Raw genomic sequence first — 19,647 nt, forward strand, 5'->3', positions numbered from 1 at the left:
GAAGCCCTGCTTATATTTTGCTGAATTTGTTCTAAGCTCTAGAGGAAACCCTACCCCAAGGGGGAAAGGCTGAGTGGAGTTTCCCTTAGCAGGAACTGGCTCAGTTTGTGTTTACCCCATTCTGGTAAACGAGACCCCAGATATCAAAAGCATGTTTTTTAAAATACATTAGGGAATATTTTATGAGGCCACAGTAACATGAGATCTGTTTTATTTATTTATTTTATTTATTAATGGAGATATCCCATCTCCTAGAACTGGAAGGGACCTTGAAAGGTCATCAAGTCCAGCCCCCTGCCTTCACTAGCAGGACCAAGTACTGATTTTGCCCCAGATCCCTAAGTGGCCCCCTCAAGGATTGAACTCACAACCCTGGGTTTAGCAGGCCAATGCTCAAACCATTGAGCTATCCCTCCCCCTATTCTTTAGGTGTAAAAAGTTGAAAACTAAAGAACAGATTGTGTGTGTATGTGTGTGCGCACGTGCACACACTGGAATGGTCCAGTAATTAGGGCACTTGTGTAGAACTTGGGACAACTGCCTTCAAGTTCTTGCTCTGCCACAGACTTCCTGCATGAACTTGAGCAAGTCACTTAGCTTCTCTGTGCCTCAGTTCCTCATCTGTACAATTGGCATAATAACATTGTTCCTCACAGGCATGTTGTGAGGATAAATACACTGAAGATTGTGTCAAGTATCTTCACTTGCATCTGAAGAAGTGAGGTTCTTACCCACGAAAGCTTATGCTCCCGGTACTTCTGTTAGTCTCAAAGGTGCCACAGGACCCTCTGTTGCTTTTTGAAGATTGTGTGGCACTCATACTATATGATGGGATGTGTGTAAGTACAGGATGATAAAGTTTTTGAAAATGATACTCACAAATACTTGAAACTAGCAATGGAAGGTGTACTCATTCTACCTGATTTCTAATCTGTACTGATTTCATGGCGTCAGAAGTTCAGTTTATATTGCTTTTTGGAAGGAAAAGAGTGCAAGGAGTATGGAGAGAGAGGGAGATTCTAATGGAAACTGGTGTCTACCTGGCTGATTTCACTTTAGCTCTTTAAAAAAAACAAAAACAAAAAAAACCTGAATCACCTTTGGAAAAATAAGATCTGCCTAAATTACAGTAAAGATTAAAATTAGTTCAGTGTGCACAAAGTCTGCCTGCTGCCTCTTGAAACAAATCCAAATACTAGATTAACACTCCTAATTTATTGCCAGACCTTCTACTGTGAGAATGGCCAGTTAGGGGCCCACTTGCCTGAAGAATTCCCTGTGGTAGGAAGTAGGCTGAATATGGTACATTTCCTACTGGCCCAGAGATAGAAGACATAGTTACTCAGTGACTTGTGGCAGGTGGAGGGATCATTTCAAAAGGCTTCTGCCAAGTACATTGACTCATTGAGCCATAAATTGCAATAGTTTTAAAGTTTAATCTTTCACTGACAAATTTCTTCCTGGTGGATGGCCATATGTTTCCTTTTAAAATTTCTCCCCCAATTTCTCCCCCCCCCCCCAAATGCCACAGCTGAATGGTAGCTTCTAAGCACACTTTCTGCAGTTTTACTCCACATTACTTCAAGTGAGTACAGCTTTATTTGCATTTTTACTGTTAATACCAGAAGGTTAATGGCAAATTCAACTTCAAAGATTCCAAAACTTGCTACCTAAAAGAGTGGTTTTCAACCTTTTTTTTATTTGTGGACTCCCTTAAAAAAAGAAAAGAAAAGTCATATCCCTTTGGAAATCTTATACATAGTCTGGACCCTCAAGGTTCCAGGACCACAGGTTGAAAATCACTGACCTAAAATATTTGACACCATTCCTTTAATTCTTCACGTTTGTACAGTTTGGGATTAAAAGTAAAGACGTTATTGTAGACACATGACTGCATATCATAGTAGGCCAGAGAAATTGGTCCATACACAAAGCCAGCCTTATCACTAAAGTGTAATGGAGGGTTTCAGAACCCAGATAATTCCACTTTTGACACTCTGCATCCAGATAGGAAAGGGTTAAAACCAAGGTAGTTTTGCACCACCTTATTGCAGTCCCTAACGTTTTTTTAGGTTCTGCCTTACTTTAAGATAAATGAGGAAGAAAATCTCCATTTCTTAGAAGTTTGATAAGCTCCTACCAAGACGTCACTTGATATTAATTTCAAGTTAAATTTCTGCCTTGCAAACAAACACCAAAGTAGAGCTTATTCATGTGCATACTAAGAAATTTTCAAAGCTGTACCTGATTACTCAGTTTTTCCAAATGAATGGCTTTACAAGGTCTGAACCAAATCTGAAAATTCTTTTAAAAATGCTCTTTTATCTGTGTCCAGAATAGTATTTAGGTGAGTGATGTGTATCTAAAGCGAGCTGAAGTGTGTTGTCAGCTAGGGAATTGCACTTCTAATTTTACTATATTAAAAATAAGCCTTGAGATCAAACTGATTTTGTTCAGAATATTGCGTGTCTTTTCTTTTCAACCAAGACATGGTTCAACTTCATGTTCCTCACTCCGAAAAGCAAACAGGAACTTGATCTGCTCTTTAATCTGAGGGAGGTATCAAGTGTTCCCTCGATCAAAGCTCAGGACATGTGAAGCCTGGGTTGTCTATTTGTTTTTCTCTCTCAATAAGAGCTGTCATGTCTTTTAAAGTACACTTTTTAGGCAAATACATGAAAAGAGGCATATTTGCACACACATTATTCTCAGAGATATTAAGAAGTTAATCAACCCGAGTACACACAACTTTGTGATCAGAGTAAAGCTTTCTAGAATGAAAAAATAAGTTTTTGGGGTTTTTTGGGGATCTACTCAACAAAATATTAAAAATGTTTTATGGGTGGAAACTGATAACTTTGTGACCAAATTAGTCTAGGCGTGGTTTGTTGCTACATGAGTAGATTAGCAGGTGTAATTAAATATAGATCCATCATTCAAACACACTTCAGTGCTACTTATTCTCTTTTTACCTGTTCTGTTTTTCTTATGCATGTGGTTCTCTTTTTACTTTCAATTAGAAGAAAAGACTCACCAAGTAGATGTAATGTTATAGTGCAAAAATCGTTACTTTGATCTATTAGATTTCTCTTTTTGTCTGAGATAGGTAAGAGAAGTCAAGGTGCATTTATAGGAGTGTGCAAAAAAGCTCGGCTCTATGAGCCAAGATGTGAAAAAATTAACTAAGTTACTCTGTTGCCTTGCTGACTGGCTGATGCTGTAGTATAAATTGCCCGTCTTTTGAAGGTGAGGAGCAGGGGACAGGAGCATGAATGGAAACATCTTCTCTTACTATTTGTAGCAAAAACTTTCCAGGTGGGTAATAGATTTTGGAAGGCAAGTTACTACTTTAAGCACTCTGCATAACCTCTTTATATTTCATAAATGTCATTGTTAGGACAAAGGTTTCAAGGCTGTCAATTTTTGTATAAACTAAACTTATTCTTCAATGAGGCAAAGGCTGCTAAATAAAATCTGGGGATTTTTGTTCCTTTTTTGGAAAAAAGGAGCAGGTTATTCTGACCAGGTTTTCATTCTCTGCACTGCAAAACTGAGCACTGTGTGGTGAATCACGTTGGCATGTTATTGAGAGCTAAAAAGTGATCTCATTGTTTAAAATTTATGCTGAGCACTCCTGTCTACAGTCATGACCTAGTGTTGAATTTCACTGTGACTTCAATGGATCCTCTTCATTTATCATCACTGTTAGGAATTTGATAGTGGTTGTATATGGTCTCACTCCTTGTCTTGTCCCATCTGGAATTCCAGAACAGATGTGTACAATTATTAGTGGGATGCAGGACAGTTTGGACATCTGACCTACAAAGGAGGGAGAGAGGTATTGGTGCTTACCTAACCATTGTCCTGATAAGGTAAATTGTTCAATCCCAAGTACAGTCCCTTCTCCTTTGCTCAATAGGTCTGTGGTGCACCAAGCCTTTTCAGCAGCTTTTGTCATTGACTTTGATGCTCCTGTCTTTCTAGCAATGTTACCATAGAGCTTGGAAATAGAGGCTTTTGTAATTTAGGAGGAAGAGGTCAGTTTGGATGTTCCAAACCTCGTTAATTCTTCCACTCATGGACTGTTGTCACTTTTGGGTGTATTTGTGTATTATTTTTGCTACTCAAGCAAATGAGCATGTACTGGCTTCTTGATAGCTGTGTGCAAACGTTTGTAGTTCTTTAAGAAACCATCTGTGGCAAATGTTCACATGCTGCTCCTTTGGATTGACGTCTGTCATTTATATCGCTGAAGGAATTGAGTGCCCAACTGCTCTGTATAGCAACTCAGCATAGCACTTCATTGTATTTTTGATGGTGAGGGAGAGTGTTTTACTTGTTTTTGTTCAAGTGGAGTTTTCCACAAGCATGTGCACTTCCTCCTATATGTTTTGGTGCCTAGATAATGCAGTGATGGGTTCATTTAAATGTATGGAATATTAACTACCAGGTGATACAGTTATCCACAAAGGATCTAGTACAATACACCTAACTAATACATGGCCAATTGCTATGAGACGAGGGGTTTTTTTTTTTTTTTAGAACAGGGTCTGTTGGTATGGCTTCATTCAGGCATTTGAATCTCTGCCCCTTTCCCTACACCTGACACAAGGAGAGCAGAGTACCCTGTACCTTCAAAACGAAGCAGTGACAGGGAAAACCAAAATGTATGATTTTTAAACTGGAGTTTTTCCTCCACAACAAGTTACTATTTCTGAAATGACTATATAGGGCTACCAAGTGTTGTACACAAGGTGTGGCTTGAGTTTTCTCCCTGACATGCCCCTGTCTTGTTTTCTTTTATTGCAGCCCTTTTCGAATAGCCTACATCCAGTAGGGCTATGGATATTTAGCAGGCTTTCCTGTTCACTTAACCTTTTGTGGACACCAGGACCTAATGTGAAGCCATAACTGCAGAATTAAACTTAGTTACCTCTCTTCCTTCTCCTCCTCCTCCTTTCTCCTTACTGCCCTGCTGGCGGGCAGAAAAATGGGTAAGAAAGAGGAGGCACTGGCTGCTGCAGTGATCTACCTAAGGGTGGGGGAGAGAAGGAAAAGGTGGTAAGTGTACTTGAGGAAGAAAGGAGTATTGGAGGAGGGGAAACAAACTACCCTTTTTTCCCCTCCTCTTTTTCCCTCTCCTCCCTACAGGAGTTCACTCATTTCACGTTTTTCCTGCAAGAAATGTCATTCAAGAAGTTCCCAAAACTCAGCACCTATGACTATAGGTGTCTACTATGACGGCTTGGATCACAGAAACCCCCTTGGGAGCTGCCACCCGATGTACCAAGACTATCCCTGTTCCTGTTTTCCCTGCCAGCTCAGGACTCCAGCACCCTGTCTTGCTGAGCCAGACACTCCCGTCTGCTCCAACACAGACCCAGGGTCTGAATCACTTGCCCCGAAGCTGCAAGTTTACCTGAAAACAGCTCACAGAAGTGTGCTTGTCTTTAGCACTCAGATGCCCAACTCCCAATGGGGTCTAAACCCAAATAAATCCGTTTTACCCAGCATAAAGCTTATGCAGAGTAAACTCATAAATTGTTCGCCCTCTATAACACTGATAGAGAGAGATGCACAGTTGTTTGCTCCCCCAGGTAGTAATACATACTCTGAGTAAATTACTAAATAAAAAGTGATTTTATTAAATACAGACAGTAGGATTTAAGTGGTTCTAAGTAGTAACAGACAGAACAAAGTAAGTCACCAAGTAAAATAAAATGCGCAAATCTATGTCTAATCAAACTAAATACAGATAAGTTCCTCACCAGTTCCAGAATGCTCCCTTTTACAGGCTAATCTCCTTTTAGCCTGGGTCCAGCAATCATTCACACCCCCTATAGTTACTGTCTTTTGTTCCAGTTCCCTTCAAGTATCCTGAGGGGGTGGAGAGGTTGGTTCCTTAGCCAGCTGAAGACAAAATGGAGGGGTCTCCCACGGGTTTAAATAGACTCTCTCTTGTGGGTGGAGACCCCCCCCCCTCCTCCCTCCTATGCAAAGTGCAGCTCCAAGATGGAGTTTTGGAGTCACCTGGGCAAGTCACATGTCTCTGCATGACTCAGTCTTTACAGGCCAAAGCCATTGTCCACATGGTATCTTGTATGTCTCCAGGAAGACTTCTTATGTGGATTGGAGCATTCCAAGATGCATTGTTCCCCAAGTGTTTCCTGATCAGGTACTTAACCTGGCGAATTCCTTCCTAAAGAAGCTGACCAAATGCCCCTCAAAGCTTACTTAGAAACCAAGCAAGCATACAGCCTATATTTTTAACCTCAAGTAGAAAATGATATATATGTACAAATAGGATGAATAGATGTAGTAGACCATAACCTTTACGGAGATATGTTACATGGTACAGGCAGCACAAAACATATTCTAGTTATGTCATACATTTATAAGCACCCCCCCATAAAGCCTTATGGGGTACACTGTCACATCTACAGTCAAGCCACACAGAATTTCTGTATTAAAATGATAAAGGTGTGCATTTAGTTTATTTAAAATTGAAGCAGTAATTCATGCTCTACTTCCCCAAAGAGGGGAAGAGTCACTTTCTTTGTTGGGAATTTACATTTCAAGACCCTAAACTAATGCTTGTTTCTTGTCCTTTAGATACCTGTAGTTCATTGAGTCCACCATGCTTTACGGAGGAGGACCGATTCAGTCTGGAAGCTCTCCGCACGATCCACAAGCAAATGGATGATGACAAAGATGGTGGTATTGAAGTAGATGAAAGCGATGAGGTAGGTGGAGGCCTCAATTCTTTCCATTTGATGTGTTTTTGTCTCAATTTAAAACACACTGGAAATAGTGCCTTTGAAATAAAACTGCTCAGTGACATGGTTTGAAAATGAAGCCTTGTTTCTAGAGTTGTCTATCGAGGATTGTCATCCTTTATATTGGCACACTATAAAGGAAGTAAAAGGAACAGTAACATTGTCCATATAATGTTAGGCATGAGGATGGGGAAAAAATCATGTTAGGCAAATGGTCTCAATCCTGCTTGCGGTGAAATCAATGGGAGTTGGCTGGGCCCCAAAATGGTAAAAACAAATCTTATTTTTATGTTTCTAAATTGTTGTTGATGCATAGAAACTTATAAAGGACACTCAAGTATTTTCCTTTCCTGTCTACCCCACTTACTTCCTCATGGAGTGAATCTCAGGAAGTAAAGAATTCTACTCTCCTGCTCATCTAAGGTCCATTCCAGTTGCTTCCTCTTGTGGAACGATGTCTCACCCCTTGCATAGAGGAGTCTGAGAAGATGTCACATTTCCTCTTCTTAACACCAAATTCCCAATGTGTCTTTGCTTCCATGTTTGTGTATGGGTAGGAAAGAAGCCACTCTTGCTTCCTGTCAGGCTACCAAGGCCTGGTCATAGTGGACCCAAGCAGTTCCTTGTTCATATCACCCTCCGTTCCTCTGAGCCTGCAAGGGCTTGATGGCTCGAGAGTCCAACGTCGGAACAGACTTGATGAACCCCTATAATAGGGTTTCTGCCTCTGGGCCTCCTCCACTTCTCGGTTGGTAGAATTTTATCTGGGATGTTACAAGCCACAATGGCCCCAGCAGTCTGTAGACCAGAGCTACCGTTAACATCTGCATTACAAATGAAGTCATTCCACTTTATGCCCATCTTAACTAGCAACCCTGTATTCCTTTCCTTAACTCTTGAGGACATAATTGCCCATGATAATTATTTAAGTTTAAAATGATACAATTTAAAATTAATAAATTTAATGTTTGAAATGTTTCTTGATTCATATGAGTGTGTAAAGACTATCCTGGTACCTGAATCCAGGACTTTCATTTCACAAAGGCATGGAGTACAATGGAAGGAATAGTCTATTTTGTACCATTATATGTAGCCAAAGTTTCCTTTTTTATATTATAATATGCATTTAATTATATTATAATGTGTTGGTCTGTAACCAGAACATTAGTGGCATACTGAGACTTCTAAAATACAATCTAATACTGTTGGGATTCATTCCTGACTTCCATTGTTCTTGTGAGATGTAAAGCTGCAGAAAATACAGAAATATTTGTTGGTCGGAAAACGGCAGAATCTTCTGCATCATAGATAATCAAGTGAACCGTCCTTGGAACCAATGGAGAATTTTCAATGTTCGAAGATTCATAAATTCAAAGAATTTTCCATAGAAGTGTCAAACCAAACCACAGCAGTTGCTCTATTATATATGTTGTTGGAGTGATGGGGGAAGAAAATTCACATGAAGTCTCCCCAGAACTATGCATGATAAAGAAACAGTGCATGATGGTCCTGATAGATGGGGTATGGGAATGTGAAGTGAAACACTCTACATAGAAGTGAAACTTGCTATACACCAAGTGCTATCACCTACACAGAGCAAGCTGAACATGCTTTCCTTTTTATTTCAGTAATCTAAGATGTTACTTGTAACTATAGTAAGGGCAGAACAGAGAGTCTTATTTTTAACCATTTTTGTGTGTGAACATGAGACTGGGTAAAATACACCTGTGCAAATATTTACTAGCACAACCAGTTTTTTCTGCGAGATGTTAACATGTTGACCAGAAAATCAGGAAAAAGCTGTTTGTAAAATAATATGTACAAGGAAGTTTAATCAAAATTGTAACAAGGTAAATAAAAATAACGTATAGATTAGTGGATTTGTTTGTGGCAGTGAGAAGCTGTAAAATCTGGTCAACTGCTCCCAGCTTAATTTATAGAAATGTTTATAGTTTTTGAACTTTAATTATTCATTTGACCCCACTGAAATTGCAGTTGATTGCATGTTTGAAATCCTACCAAATTCACGGTCCATTTTCGTCAATTTCACGGTCATAGGATTTTTAAAATCGTCAATTTCATGATTTCAGCTATTTAAATCTGAAATTTCACAGTGTAGTAATTTTAGGGAGGAGTTGTGGGAGAGAGGGGTCGCAAGGTTATTGTAGGGGAGGGTTGCGGTACTGCTATCCTTACTTCTGCACTGCTGGCGGCAGCACCGCTGCCTTCAGAGCTGGGCAGCTGGAGAGTGGTGGCTGCTGGCCAGTAGCCCAGCTCTGAAGGTAGCGCTATTGTTAGCAGCAGTGCAGAAGTAAGGATGGCATGGTGTGGTATTGCCACCCTTAACTTCTGCGCTGCTACTAGCGGGCACTGCCTTCAGAGGCGGGTGCTTGGCTAACAGCAGCTATTCTCCAGCCACCCAGGGTACGGGGTAAAAGCACACAAAAGACCAGATTTCATGGTCTGTGATGCATTTTTCATGGCTGTGAATTTGGTAGGGCCCTAGTCGTAAGCCTTTTCTCTTTAACACTTCCTGTTGTGAGGAAACATATGTACTGATGGTTGTAGAGCATAGCTACGTCAGAGCTATATTTGGTTGAAAGCTGCCAGGCTGTCCACAAGGGATTTGACTAAACAGCAGAATGATAGATTATATTCTGGTTCATGCTGCATGGTTTCTGCTTACAAAAAGGCCTCCTCAAAGGGCAATCAGTGTGTCTTATTTTGTTATGACATACAGTAGCTTTTTATCAGGAAGTGGAAAATTTAATACTGAATAGTAATTTTCTGCTATTTCATGTTCCATGGTAATCAGAGAAATTAACAAAGTTAGTTTTTCACCAAGAAAACATTGTCACTTAACCCAATTCAAACCCTATTTATTTTTTATTTTTAAGGGAGGGAAGGTGAAAGCGTTTAAAGTAGAAGGGTTGTTATTAATACTATATTTTCTTTCTGACTTGCAGAAACAGGCCTGTATTTAAAAAGAACACTTTCAGTAAGGATTCCAGGGCTTCAGATTACCTGTCTGAAGACCATGTATTACTCTTTATCTCCTGCTTTCACACTTTCTGCTGTAGTTGTTTGCTTTTCTTTATGTACACCAAGTCTCACTTGTGCGATATCACTGTAGGGAACATTCCTGCTTTTCCCTTAGTATACTGGGAAATTAACTGTTACACCATACATAGCTTAAAACTTTCCAACATTTCTAGTATAAACCTTATTTTTCAGGTATTTAACCTGAAATAAACCTTATTTTTCAGGTATTTAAATTTTTCACAATTTAACCCTAACATTTGTAATAGGAAGAAATTTAGCATAAACCCTTCTATGTGTGTGTGGGGGCGGGGGGAATCACCATTATCTACGCACGGAGGGCTGTTATGTAGGCAGTCAGACTAAGTGATCATATAGTCCGTTCTAGCCTTAAAAGACTCTGAAATTTCTAACACCTTTCTAGTATTAGCTCAATATTTTGAACTCTTGTCTGAGTAACTGTTTCTGTGTTTGAATCCTCTTTCAGTGCATGTCATTATGCTACTGAAGAATCACGCTGAATTTTGCTGGTTATAAAATGGTAGCAGGGATATGTGGTTCTTCCCACATCTGGTGAATAAAGACTTCTGTAATAATATAGAAGTGCATGGTGCTTAACAAACACAGAAAATAAGTTTTTGGGGGGCATGTTAAAATGAGAGCGGGGAAGATAACGATACAGGGGGTGGGTAGGAGAAAGGAAGGATATGGGAGAGGACAATATGAGTATGCAGTCACTTGGGCTGGCTAATGTGTACTTCCTGTCTGTGCTCTAGAGACATATCAGATGTAGCTTTAGTATTTTTTGTTTTTCCTGTTAAATCTGTTAGCCAATTAGTGTTGTTTGCACTCTGTCTCTTTAAAGATACGAGCTGTGAAAAGAAACTTAAAGGAGAGGTTGATGCTTAGTGGATAGAGTTGATAAGGTGGGTCCAGACGTAGAGTGCAACAGATTTTGCACCTCAAAGAGCATGTCTGTTACCTCATATTGTATACCTTTGTTTATGATGGAGAGGCACAATCAGTAAGAGACACATGGATTTGCTATTTTGCATATTGTTTAATTTTCCTTTTCTTGGCTTCTCAAGAAGCTCTGTATAGAAATGTTCCATCCGTATCTAAGTAATCTCTTAATGGAATCTTGTATTCCATCAGTCAATCAAGAACGTTGATAGCTGGTTCTTGATGATTTTTTTTTTTTTTTTTTTTTAATTCCAAAACCTTTAATTTTAAGAAAAACTCTTGGCACTACCATACAAAAGTGTGTGCCTCTAGTCACACTGAGTACTGTTCTATGTAGGAACTTCAGGTAAATCACTTAATTCAGTGATTTGGTTTGATTCTTCCAAATGTACTTCAATAATAATTTAAAATAAACCTCTTTGAATTAGGATGGCTTTTAAAACTTATGTATAGCTTTTGTAGCATGTGAGACTTGGGTGCTAAACAACGTGAGTGTTCCCCTTTAACCAAGACTTTTATCTAAGTAGTAATAGTTGTTGATAACACTGCTGCAAATTAAACATTAAACTGACAACTGCAACTAGATTTGGGCTCTTTTCGCTAAGTGCTATACGGACAAAACAATAAATGACAGGCACTGTCCCAAAGAGCTTATGATCTAAGACAAGATTTAACAATTAGTTGAGGCAAACAGTGGCGGGGGAGGTGAGAGAGATGTGGTAATATAATAGAATGTGCAGATACTTAGCCAGTCAGTAGTAGCAATCCCAACTCTCCACTTGCCTATCAGGTTATGTTTTACAGACGGAAGAGGTGAGTTTTGATTACTGACTTGAAGGATGATAAGGTGGTGGCTTATGGATTTTGACCGGGAGCTTTTCTCCGTTTTAAGAGACAGTTTGAAAGAAAGCACAAAAGTGTTTGAGAAATGGAAAATTGGATGACCAGCACTGGACAGAGCATAGATGGGAGCTGACCTTACAGAAGATAATACTTGGGGTAGGTAAGGTGGGGCTAAATTGTGATGAGCTTAGAAAATAAGAGAAATTGGTGTTAGAAGGGGAGCCAATGGAAGGTCTTAAAAGTCAGTGATAAACCAACAAGATTGTTAGCAGCATTTTGAATGTTACTTGAAGGGTGTGACTCAGGGTTGTAGACATTGACCTCAGAGGAAGTGCTTTGCAGTAGGCAAGGCACAAGTTGATCAGGACTTGGACAAGAGTTTTGGCAGTTCGGACAGAGAAAGAAGGTTTTATTTTGGAGATGTTGTGTAGAAGAAAGTGGCAAGATTTTAACACTATCAGGGGAAGGGGGAGCCAAAGGAGAGGGCCAGGCCAAAGATGACGCCAACATTACTGGCTTGAATAACAGGGAGGATAGTTGTGTTGTCTACCGTGACAGTCAAATGGGGGAAAGTAGGTGGCCTTAGGGGGAAAGAACAGGGCCAAAATTGGGCTCTTGATAAGTTCAGTTGATGGCTGGACAACCATGAGGAGATATCAGTACAACAGGCTGAGATTGTAGTTGAGATGGAGGGAGACTAGTCCAGAGTAGATGGGCAATTTTGAGTAATCAGCATACAGATGGTATTCAAGCCCGTGTTTGAAACTGAGATTGCCCATAGTAGGATATGAAAGGAGAAAAAGAGGGGGCAGGGGATAGATCCCTGAAGGGGAAATCCTCACAGAGAGAGTGGGAGGAAGACCAATGAAATGAGACGACTGAAACGTGGGAGGAAAGACAGGAGAGGACAGAATCATAAAAGACCAGAGATGAGGGGATTTTGAGAGTACGGTCGACATGTCAAATGTAGACAATAGGTCAAGCAGGATGAGGATGGAGTACTGGCTAAAATATTTGGTCAGGATGAAATCACTGGAGAACTTGATGAGAGCTGCTCATTGAGAGGTATAGTGGGTGGAAGCCAGATTGGAGGGTGTTCTATAATGGAATTAGAAAAGATATTGAAGGGCATGGATTGATAGGAATTCTCTGATATGAATATGTCAAGTAAATGTAAGAATAAAGTGTATAAGAGCATGATTAGGCCAGTCATGACATATGGGTCGGAGTGCTGGCCAGTGAGAGAGGGAGAAGAGCTACTACTTCACACTGCTGAAGAGAACCTAAGTGAGACGAGAGCTGATAATCTACACAATGAAATGGCATGAGCCGTGATGGAGGTAGCTCCCATCACAGAAGAGCTGAGGGAATAGCTCGGTCATGTGAGATGACCAGATCTGGGCTATGTTGGTCAGAGAGTATAGAAGAGCTAGTAGCCACAGGACAAAGACCCTGGGAGGAAGACCTAGAAAAAGGAGATTTGAGATGCTGAAGGTGGACATGAAGGAGTTTGATGTTAGCTTGGAAGATGCACTTTACAAGAACACTTGGAGACTAAGAACAAGAACTGCCAACCCTGATTGATGAGACAAGGCGAAGGTAAAGACAATGACTGAAAGGCATGGATTGCAGAATCCATTCCAGGACAATGTCAAGAGCTAATGTGGGCACTCATAAAATAAAAAACAGCCTTGTGTGCAAGAAAACTTGCCCTCGTTTATCACTACAGAAAAGTTAAAAAATTGCTACAAGAGAAGTGACAACAGTTGGTTCAGGGTAAGAAAATTAACAAGGTCCATTACCAAGAAGTTAAATGTGAAACCATTGCAACCCATGTGGTGTGGAAGAAGTTTGCTTCCGTTCCTTTCATACCGTTGCAAGACAATGCAAGGTCGAGAGAGCCCCAGATTTTACCACTGTTTGCACATGGGGGACACTTACATGGGCAGGTGTAATATCTTACAGACGGAGTTGCTGGCATGTGGGTTCACTCTGGGGGAACAGTCTCCAAACTGCACAGTATGGTGGATGTTGATAAAGTATAAACTGCCGGTGATAGTGATAAGTAGTGTGTGGTTACTGAAGAATACCACTTCTGGTATAGACCCAGGAAATGTTGTTTTAATTGGTCTATGTCCTGTTCCACACCTAAATTTCCAGAAAGATGCTTTAAAAGCAGAGCAAGCTTACAATGTGTGTAGCCCTGGTGGGCTATACTGGAGAAGGTGAGCATCCCCTTCCTGCCACAGTTTGTACTTGGAGCCTAATGTTAATGGTGGTTCAGATAATAACAACTGATTATCTGAACTACTGATTACCACTACTGTGGTCTTTGGAATGTGTTGCTAGGTAAGTAAACTTTAAAAAGAAAACACACGTAAATAAAACAAGTGTGTGTATTTATAAAGCAACAAAGAGTCCTGTGGCACCTTACAGACTAACAGATGTATTGGAGCATAAGCTTTTGTGGGTGAATACCCACTTCATCAGACGCATGTAATGGAAATTTCCGGAGGCAGGTATAAATATGCAGGCGAGAATCAGTCTGGAGATAACGAGATTAGTTCTATCGGGGAGGGTGAGGCCCTCTTCTAGCAGTTGAGGTATGAGCACCAAGGGAGGAGAAACTGCTTTTGTAGTTGGCTAGCCATTCACACTCTTTGTTTAATCCTGATCTGATGGTGTCAAATTTGCAAATGAACTGAAGCTCAGCAGTTTCTCTTTGAAGTCTGGTCCTGAAGTTTTTTTGCTGCAGGATGGCTACCTTAAAATCTGCTATTGTGTGGCCAGGAAGGTTGAAGTGTTCTCCTACAGGTTTTTGTATATTGCCATTCCTAATATCTGACTTGTGTCCATTTATCCTTTTACGTAGGGACTGTCCAGTTTGGCCGATGTACATAGCAGAGGGGCATTGTTGGCACATTATGGAGTCTATAACATTGGTGGACGTGCAGGTGAATGAACCGGTGATGTTGTAGCTGATCTGGTTAGGTCCTGTGATGGTGTTGCTGGTGTAGATATGTGGGCAAAGTTGGCATTGAGGTTTGTTGCATGGATTGGTTCCTGAGTTAGAGTTATGGTGCGTTGTGTGGTTGCTGGTGAGAATATGCTTAAGGTTGGCGGGTCGTCTGTGGGCGAGGACTGGCATGCCTCCCAAGGTCTGTGAAAGTGAGGGATCATTGTCCAGGATGGGTTGTAGATCACTGATGATGCGTTGGAGAGGTTTAAGCTGAGGACTGTAAGTGATAGCCAGTGGAGTTCTGTTGGTTTGTTTCTTGGGCTTGTCTTGCAGCAGGAGGCTTCTGGGTACACATCTGGCTCTGTTGATTTGTTTCCTTATTTCCTCATGCGGGTATCGTAGTTTCGAGAATGCTTGGTGAAGATCTTGTAGGTTTTGGTCTCTGTCTGAGGGGCTGGAGCAAATGTGGTGGTACCTCAGCACTTGGCTGTAGACGATGGATCGTGTGGTGTGTCCGGGACGGAAGCTGGAGGCATGAAGGTAGACATAGCGGTCGGTTGGTTTTTGGTATAGGGTGGTGGTAAGGTGGCCATCACTTATTTGTACTGTGGTGTCTAGGAAGTGGACCTCCCGTGTAGATTGGTCCAGGCTGAGGTTGATGGTGGGGTGGAAGCTGTTGAAGTCGTGGTGGAATTCTTCCAGGGTCTCCTTCCCAGGGGTCCAGATGATGAAGATGTCATCAATGTAGTGTAGGTAGAGAAGGGGCATGAGTGGACGAGAGCTGAGGAAGCATTGTTCCAGGTCAGCCATAAAAATGTTGGCATATTGTGGGGCTATGCAGGTGCCCATAGCAGTGTCACTGGTCTGGAGGTATATATTGTCACCAAATTTGAAATAATTGTGTGTGAGGATAAAGTCACAGAGCTCAGCAACAAGTTGTGCTGTGTCATCATCAGGGATACTGTTCCTGACAGCTTGTATTCCATCTGTGTGTCGAATGTTTGTGTATAGAGCCTCCACATCCATGATGGCTAGGATGGTGGTTTCTGGAAGATCACCGATGCATTGTAGTTTTCTCAGGAAATCCGTGGTGTCACAGAGATAGCTGGGAGTGCTGGTGGCATAGGGTCTGAGTAGATGCTCCAAATATCCGGATAGTCCTTCAGTGAGAGTGCCAATTCCAGAGATGATGGGGAGTCCAGGATTTCCAGGTTTGTGGATCCTGGGTAGTAGATAGAATAACTCTGGTCGGGGCTCTAAGGGCGTGTTGTTTTGTTCCTGTGTGTCTGTATGTATGTAGATTAAAAAAAAAATGAAATGTAGGCCTGGCTTGACATGAGTAATTGGAAATGGGTGAGGTCTCATTTCTTGGGAGAGAGGATTAGGGAAGTAAATAGATCAGCAGGCTGGAAACAGACTGCGTGTACTAGCTTAGATAAAATACCCAAGGAACCAAGATAACAATGAAATAGATAAGCCTGGAACATAAAATGAGGTAAAGAATAAGCTGTGCATGGACAGTGCATGCTGTACAAGAATTGATTTCTACAAAGTGACCAAGCCAATCCCAAAATGTGTAGTGCAATTTGTAATCACAATATAATGTGTGAACATATTTGGTACACCCTATACCCACCTGCTATGCTTGAATCGGATTGACTCCGCGTAGCTTTGCTGTATGCCAAATAAAGGAACCTGAGTGATGAGATTGGAGTCAAACTGAGTTCTTGGGGAACCAAGTGGAAGAGGTCTGTGGGGAACCCCAACAGGATGAAGTCTGGGTTTTTGTGGTTGGAGAGACCAGTTCATGTTCCCTTCTTTGTGTGAGCTGTATAATGTACTGGGGTTTTTTGGTTGTTTACTCTTCCTTGGTAATCTGTTAGTTATAACATTTACCACAACCTAGTTGTTTCTAGTATTTTAGTTAATGAACCTTTAAAATCAGTAATTCTGTTCTCTTTATTGCCATTAAAGAAACAGCATAATTTGTCAGATTGGAGTAGCTCAGTATGGGAGTAGCCTGTCAGTGTATGGAGGCAGGTTTATGACAGGGTTATAGTGGTTAAGTTTATTCCTTACATTAAAACTTCTTAATGAGTCATGAGGGGAAATGGGAAGGTACATGAGGACATGGGAATTGCCATAACTGTATCATCGGGGGGGGGGGGGGGGGGGGATAGCTCAGTGGTTTGAGCATTGGCCTGCTAAACCCAGTGTTGTGAGTTCAGTCCTTGAGGGGGCCATTTAGGGATCTGGGGCAAAAATCTGGGGATTGGTCCCGCTTTGAGCAGGGGGTTGGACTAGATAACCTCCTGAGGACCCTTCAAACCCTGAGATTCTATGATACCAGAAGTCAGTTTAGTCCAGTATCCTGTCTCAGACAGTGGTCAACACCAGATGTTTCAGAACTTCCCTAGTAACAAGATTCTAATTCCCAATAGTTAGATTGGTTTAAGACTTGATGTATGAAATTTAATGTCCCTTCCAAAATTTGTTAGCCAGAGTTGTTATAATTTATGCTATTTTTAACCATATAAATGTTCAGTCCCTCTTTGAATATTGCTCAGTTCTTAACCACATATGCAACCCAACTGCAAGGCATATACCTTGCAGGGTTGGCTTCTCCTTTCCTCTTTCTAACTGCTCATACGTTGAAAGAATAAAAATTTAGGTAAATGTATTTTGGGTCAATATTTTGATGGTGGTGTTTTTTGGAGCTGGGAGGAGCTAAAGTGTTTGATGCTAGCTGAGACTTCATTTTGCATCAGTGGAGGGCCTGATGGGCTATAATTTATAGGACTGCAGATAAATGATTGCAAAGTTTGGTCAGAAGTTTATTTGAGCTTATTCTAACATGGGAGTTTATTGTAGCTCAGAAACTTTCTTTAGTTTGGAAGTGTGGCATAGGTCAGACTGGGAATTAGCTTAGTTCGGGGCCTAGTTTATCTTTAGGACCCTATTCCACTCTTGAGAAACTTAGTTTGGGTTAGGAGTTCAGCCCAAATTGGGACTAGAACTGGTAGATTTCAGTTAAGGGTTTAAATTACAAGTCTTTCCCTCTTAAAGAGGGATTACCAAGAAGGTGTTTTGTTTCATAAGAAATTTGCCATTGGAATGTGGTAAGTTTAAATTAACATGATTCTTACATGATCTTAACTTTAAATCCCTTATTTTCTATATTTCAGTGGACTCTTCATTTTTTTTCTGTTCCCTTTCTCTGCACATCTGACCCAAAGTTCTCATGGTCCAACAATAAAATGATCTAGTGTGTCAATAAAAATCTTTTAAACACAGAATTTTTCTGAAGTGTGGTAGACAGATTTACTTCACTGTTTAAGAGGGGTTGGTATTGTGGCATTAACTTGTTGTGCATAGTTTTTTAACAGGGCTTGTGTTCCATTTTACAGTACAGTGCTTAAGAACATTCTTTTAAAATGTTCACTCCTTGACTTTTAAAAATTAAAATGCACGAATTATTTTCCACCCAATGCAATGAACTCTTTCCACAAATTTACTGCATTGCATTAAAGTGCCGGTGTTTTTTGCTGTAATCATGTTCATGTAAGATTATAAGTCTCTTTTGATGTGCTAAAGTATTAAGATGAAAGAATGACATTCTTTTAAGATTGGACTCTGATCTCTGGATTTTTTTATTTTATTTTATTTTTTTTTGCAAAGTAACCTGCTACATGTTTTCTGAGAATTTAAGAACTGTAAATGAAAAGATTTTTCATCTCTGCTCTTCACAAAAGATGTTGTTTGCACTGAACTTCATCATTAGACTTAATGTTTTTTTTTTGTTTTTGTTTTCTGTGTGTAATTTCAAACTCATGTCTTTAAGCCCCTCTCTCCTTTCCCCCAGTTTTGTAAGGTATGTTTTATAGGGGTATTTGTAAAACAATTATCTGTGCTACCCATTATGTGTCTCCTGACTTCATTATAAACACTACGGCTTTTGCCCATGACAGGTAAATGCTCCTGATGAAATATCCTGCCAGCTGAGCTTGTTTGTTACAGTCCTGCTTATGTCTGCACTTACGGTTCAGACACTAATGGATTCAAATTGCTGACATTAATAGCTATTGCCTAGTTTACTTAATTCTGATTAATCAGCTAATATACCTATTTCCCCTCATTTTTGACTTGTAATATAAATTTTTGGTTGCATGGAATAGACATTTGGAAATGAAATAATCCTAAGTATTTAAATATTGCTCACAGCTACCATACACATCAGGTGTTTTGTGGGAGTTGCCTTCTGGATACAAGTTTTTTACATGCCAGTGCATCTCCTTTGAAAGAAGTGCTTTCCTGAGTTTCTCTTTCATCTTCTGCACCAAAAGTTGTGAGGAGCAATTGTGTAGCACTTCCTACTTTCAAAGCCCTGGATAGCGCTACCCAGTGCTGTAACATTAATCAGTATTTGGCATTCCAGTGAAATAGTATTCTTATCCCACTGCTTAAGGCCACACAGCAAGTTGGGGCAGGACTAGAACTTGGATGTTCTGGGCTCTGAACTCCATGTTGTAGTTGAGGTTAAACGTTAGTGGCATTTTTAATTTATGAGAACATTTTTGAGGAAAGTTGTATTTGTGATGCTAATGAGGGAGAGGGCTAGGGCTAGGGCTAGCTCAAGAGGCCCTGCTACTTACAACATTGTTGGAGTTCAGTACTACAATGAAACATGCACTTAAACTTTAACTCAGGTCTCCACAGGTTGAAAAGTTACAAAGTTACTCCATTATGCTACCTAACCAGAACAGGAGCTTTCATAAATGCTATAAAATTAATTAGTGACCTGGGAACAGTATTTTATGTGGAACAGGCCAGACTTAGAGAAGGAAATTTTGTTTCGGACCATATCCATGTGGTCTTTCAAAATAATAGGATCTGCACGTTCCTTAAGATATATCTCTCACTGTTTTCACAGACATTTACACTTTCTAGTAAAACATCTTGTACTATCTCTAAATATAGTACCTTATTTTAGTATGAGGCATACTTAGAACCAATTCTTTAAAGGGATACTGTAAACACTGACATGCTTTCTAGATGTTACATTTTTAT

General features: G+C 40.3%; 1 protein-coding gene across 1 annotated transcript in view; it reads left to right on the plus strand.

The window, feature by feature from the left end:
- The window catches only part of STIM2 (stromal interaction molecule 2), a 150,857-nt gene that overhangs the window by 74,769 nt on the left and 56,441 nt on the right, over positions 1-19,647 (plus strand). The window contains exon 2 of the mRNA XM_054030016.1: positions 6,613-6,743. Coding sequence (XP_053885991.1) covers positions 6,613-6,743 — 131 coding nt within the window. The remainder of the gene's footprint in view (positions 1-6,612; positions 6,744-19,647) is intronic.

Source organism: Malaclemys terrapin, chromosome 5 (genome assembly GCF_027887155.1).
Source record: "Malaclemys terrapin pileata isolate rMalTer1 chromosome 5, rMalTer1.hap1, whole genome shotgun sequence".
In the NCBI taxonomy this organism is placed as follows: Eukaryota; Metazoa; Chordata; order Testudines; family Emydidae; genus Malaclemys; species Malaclemys terrapin.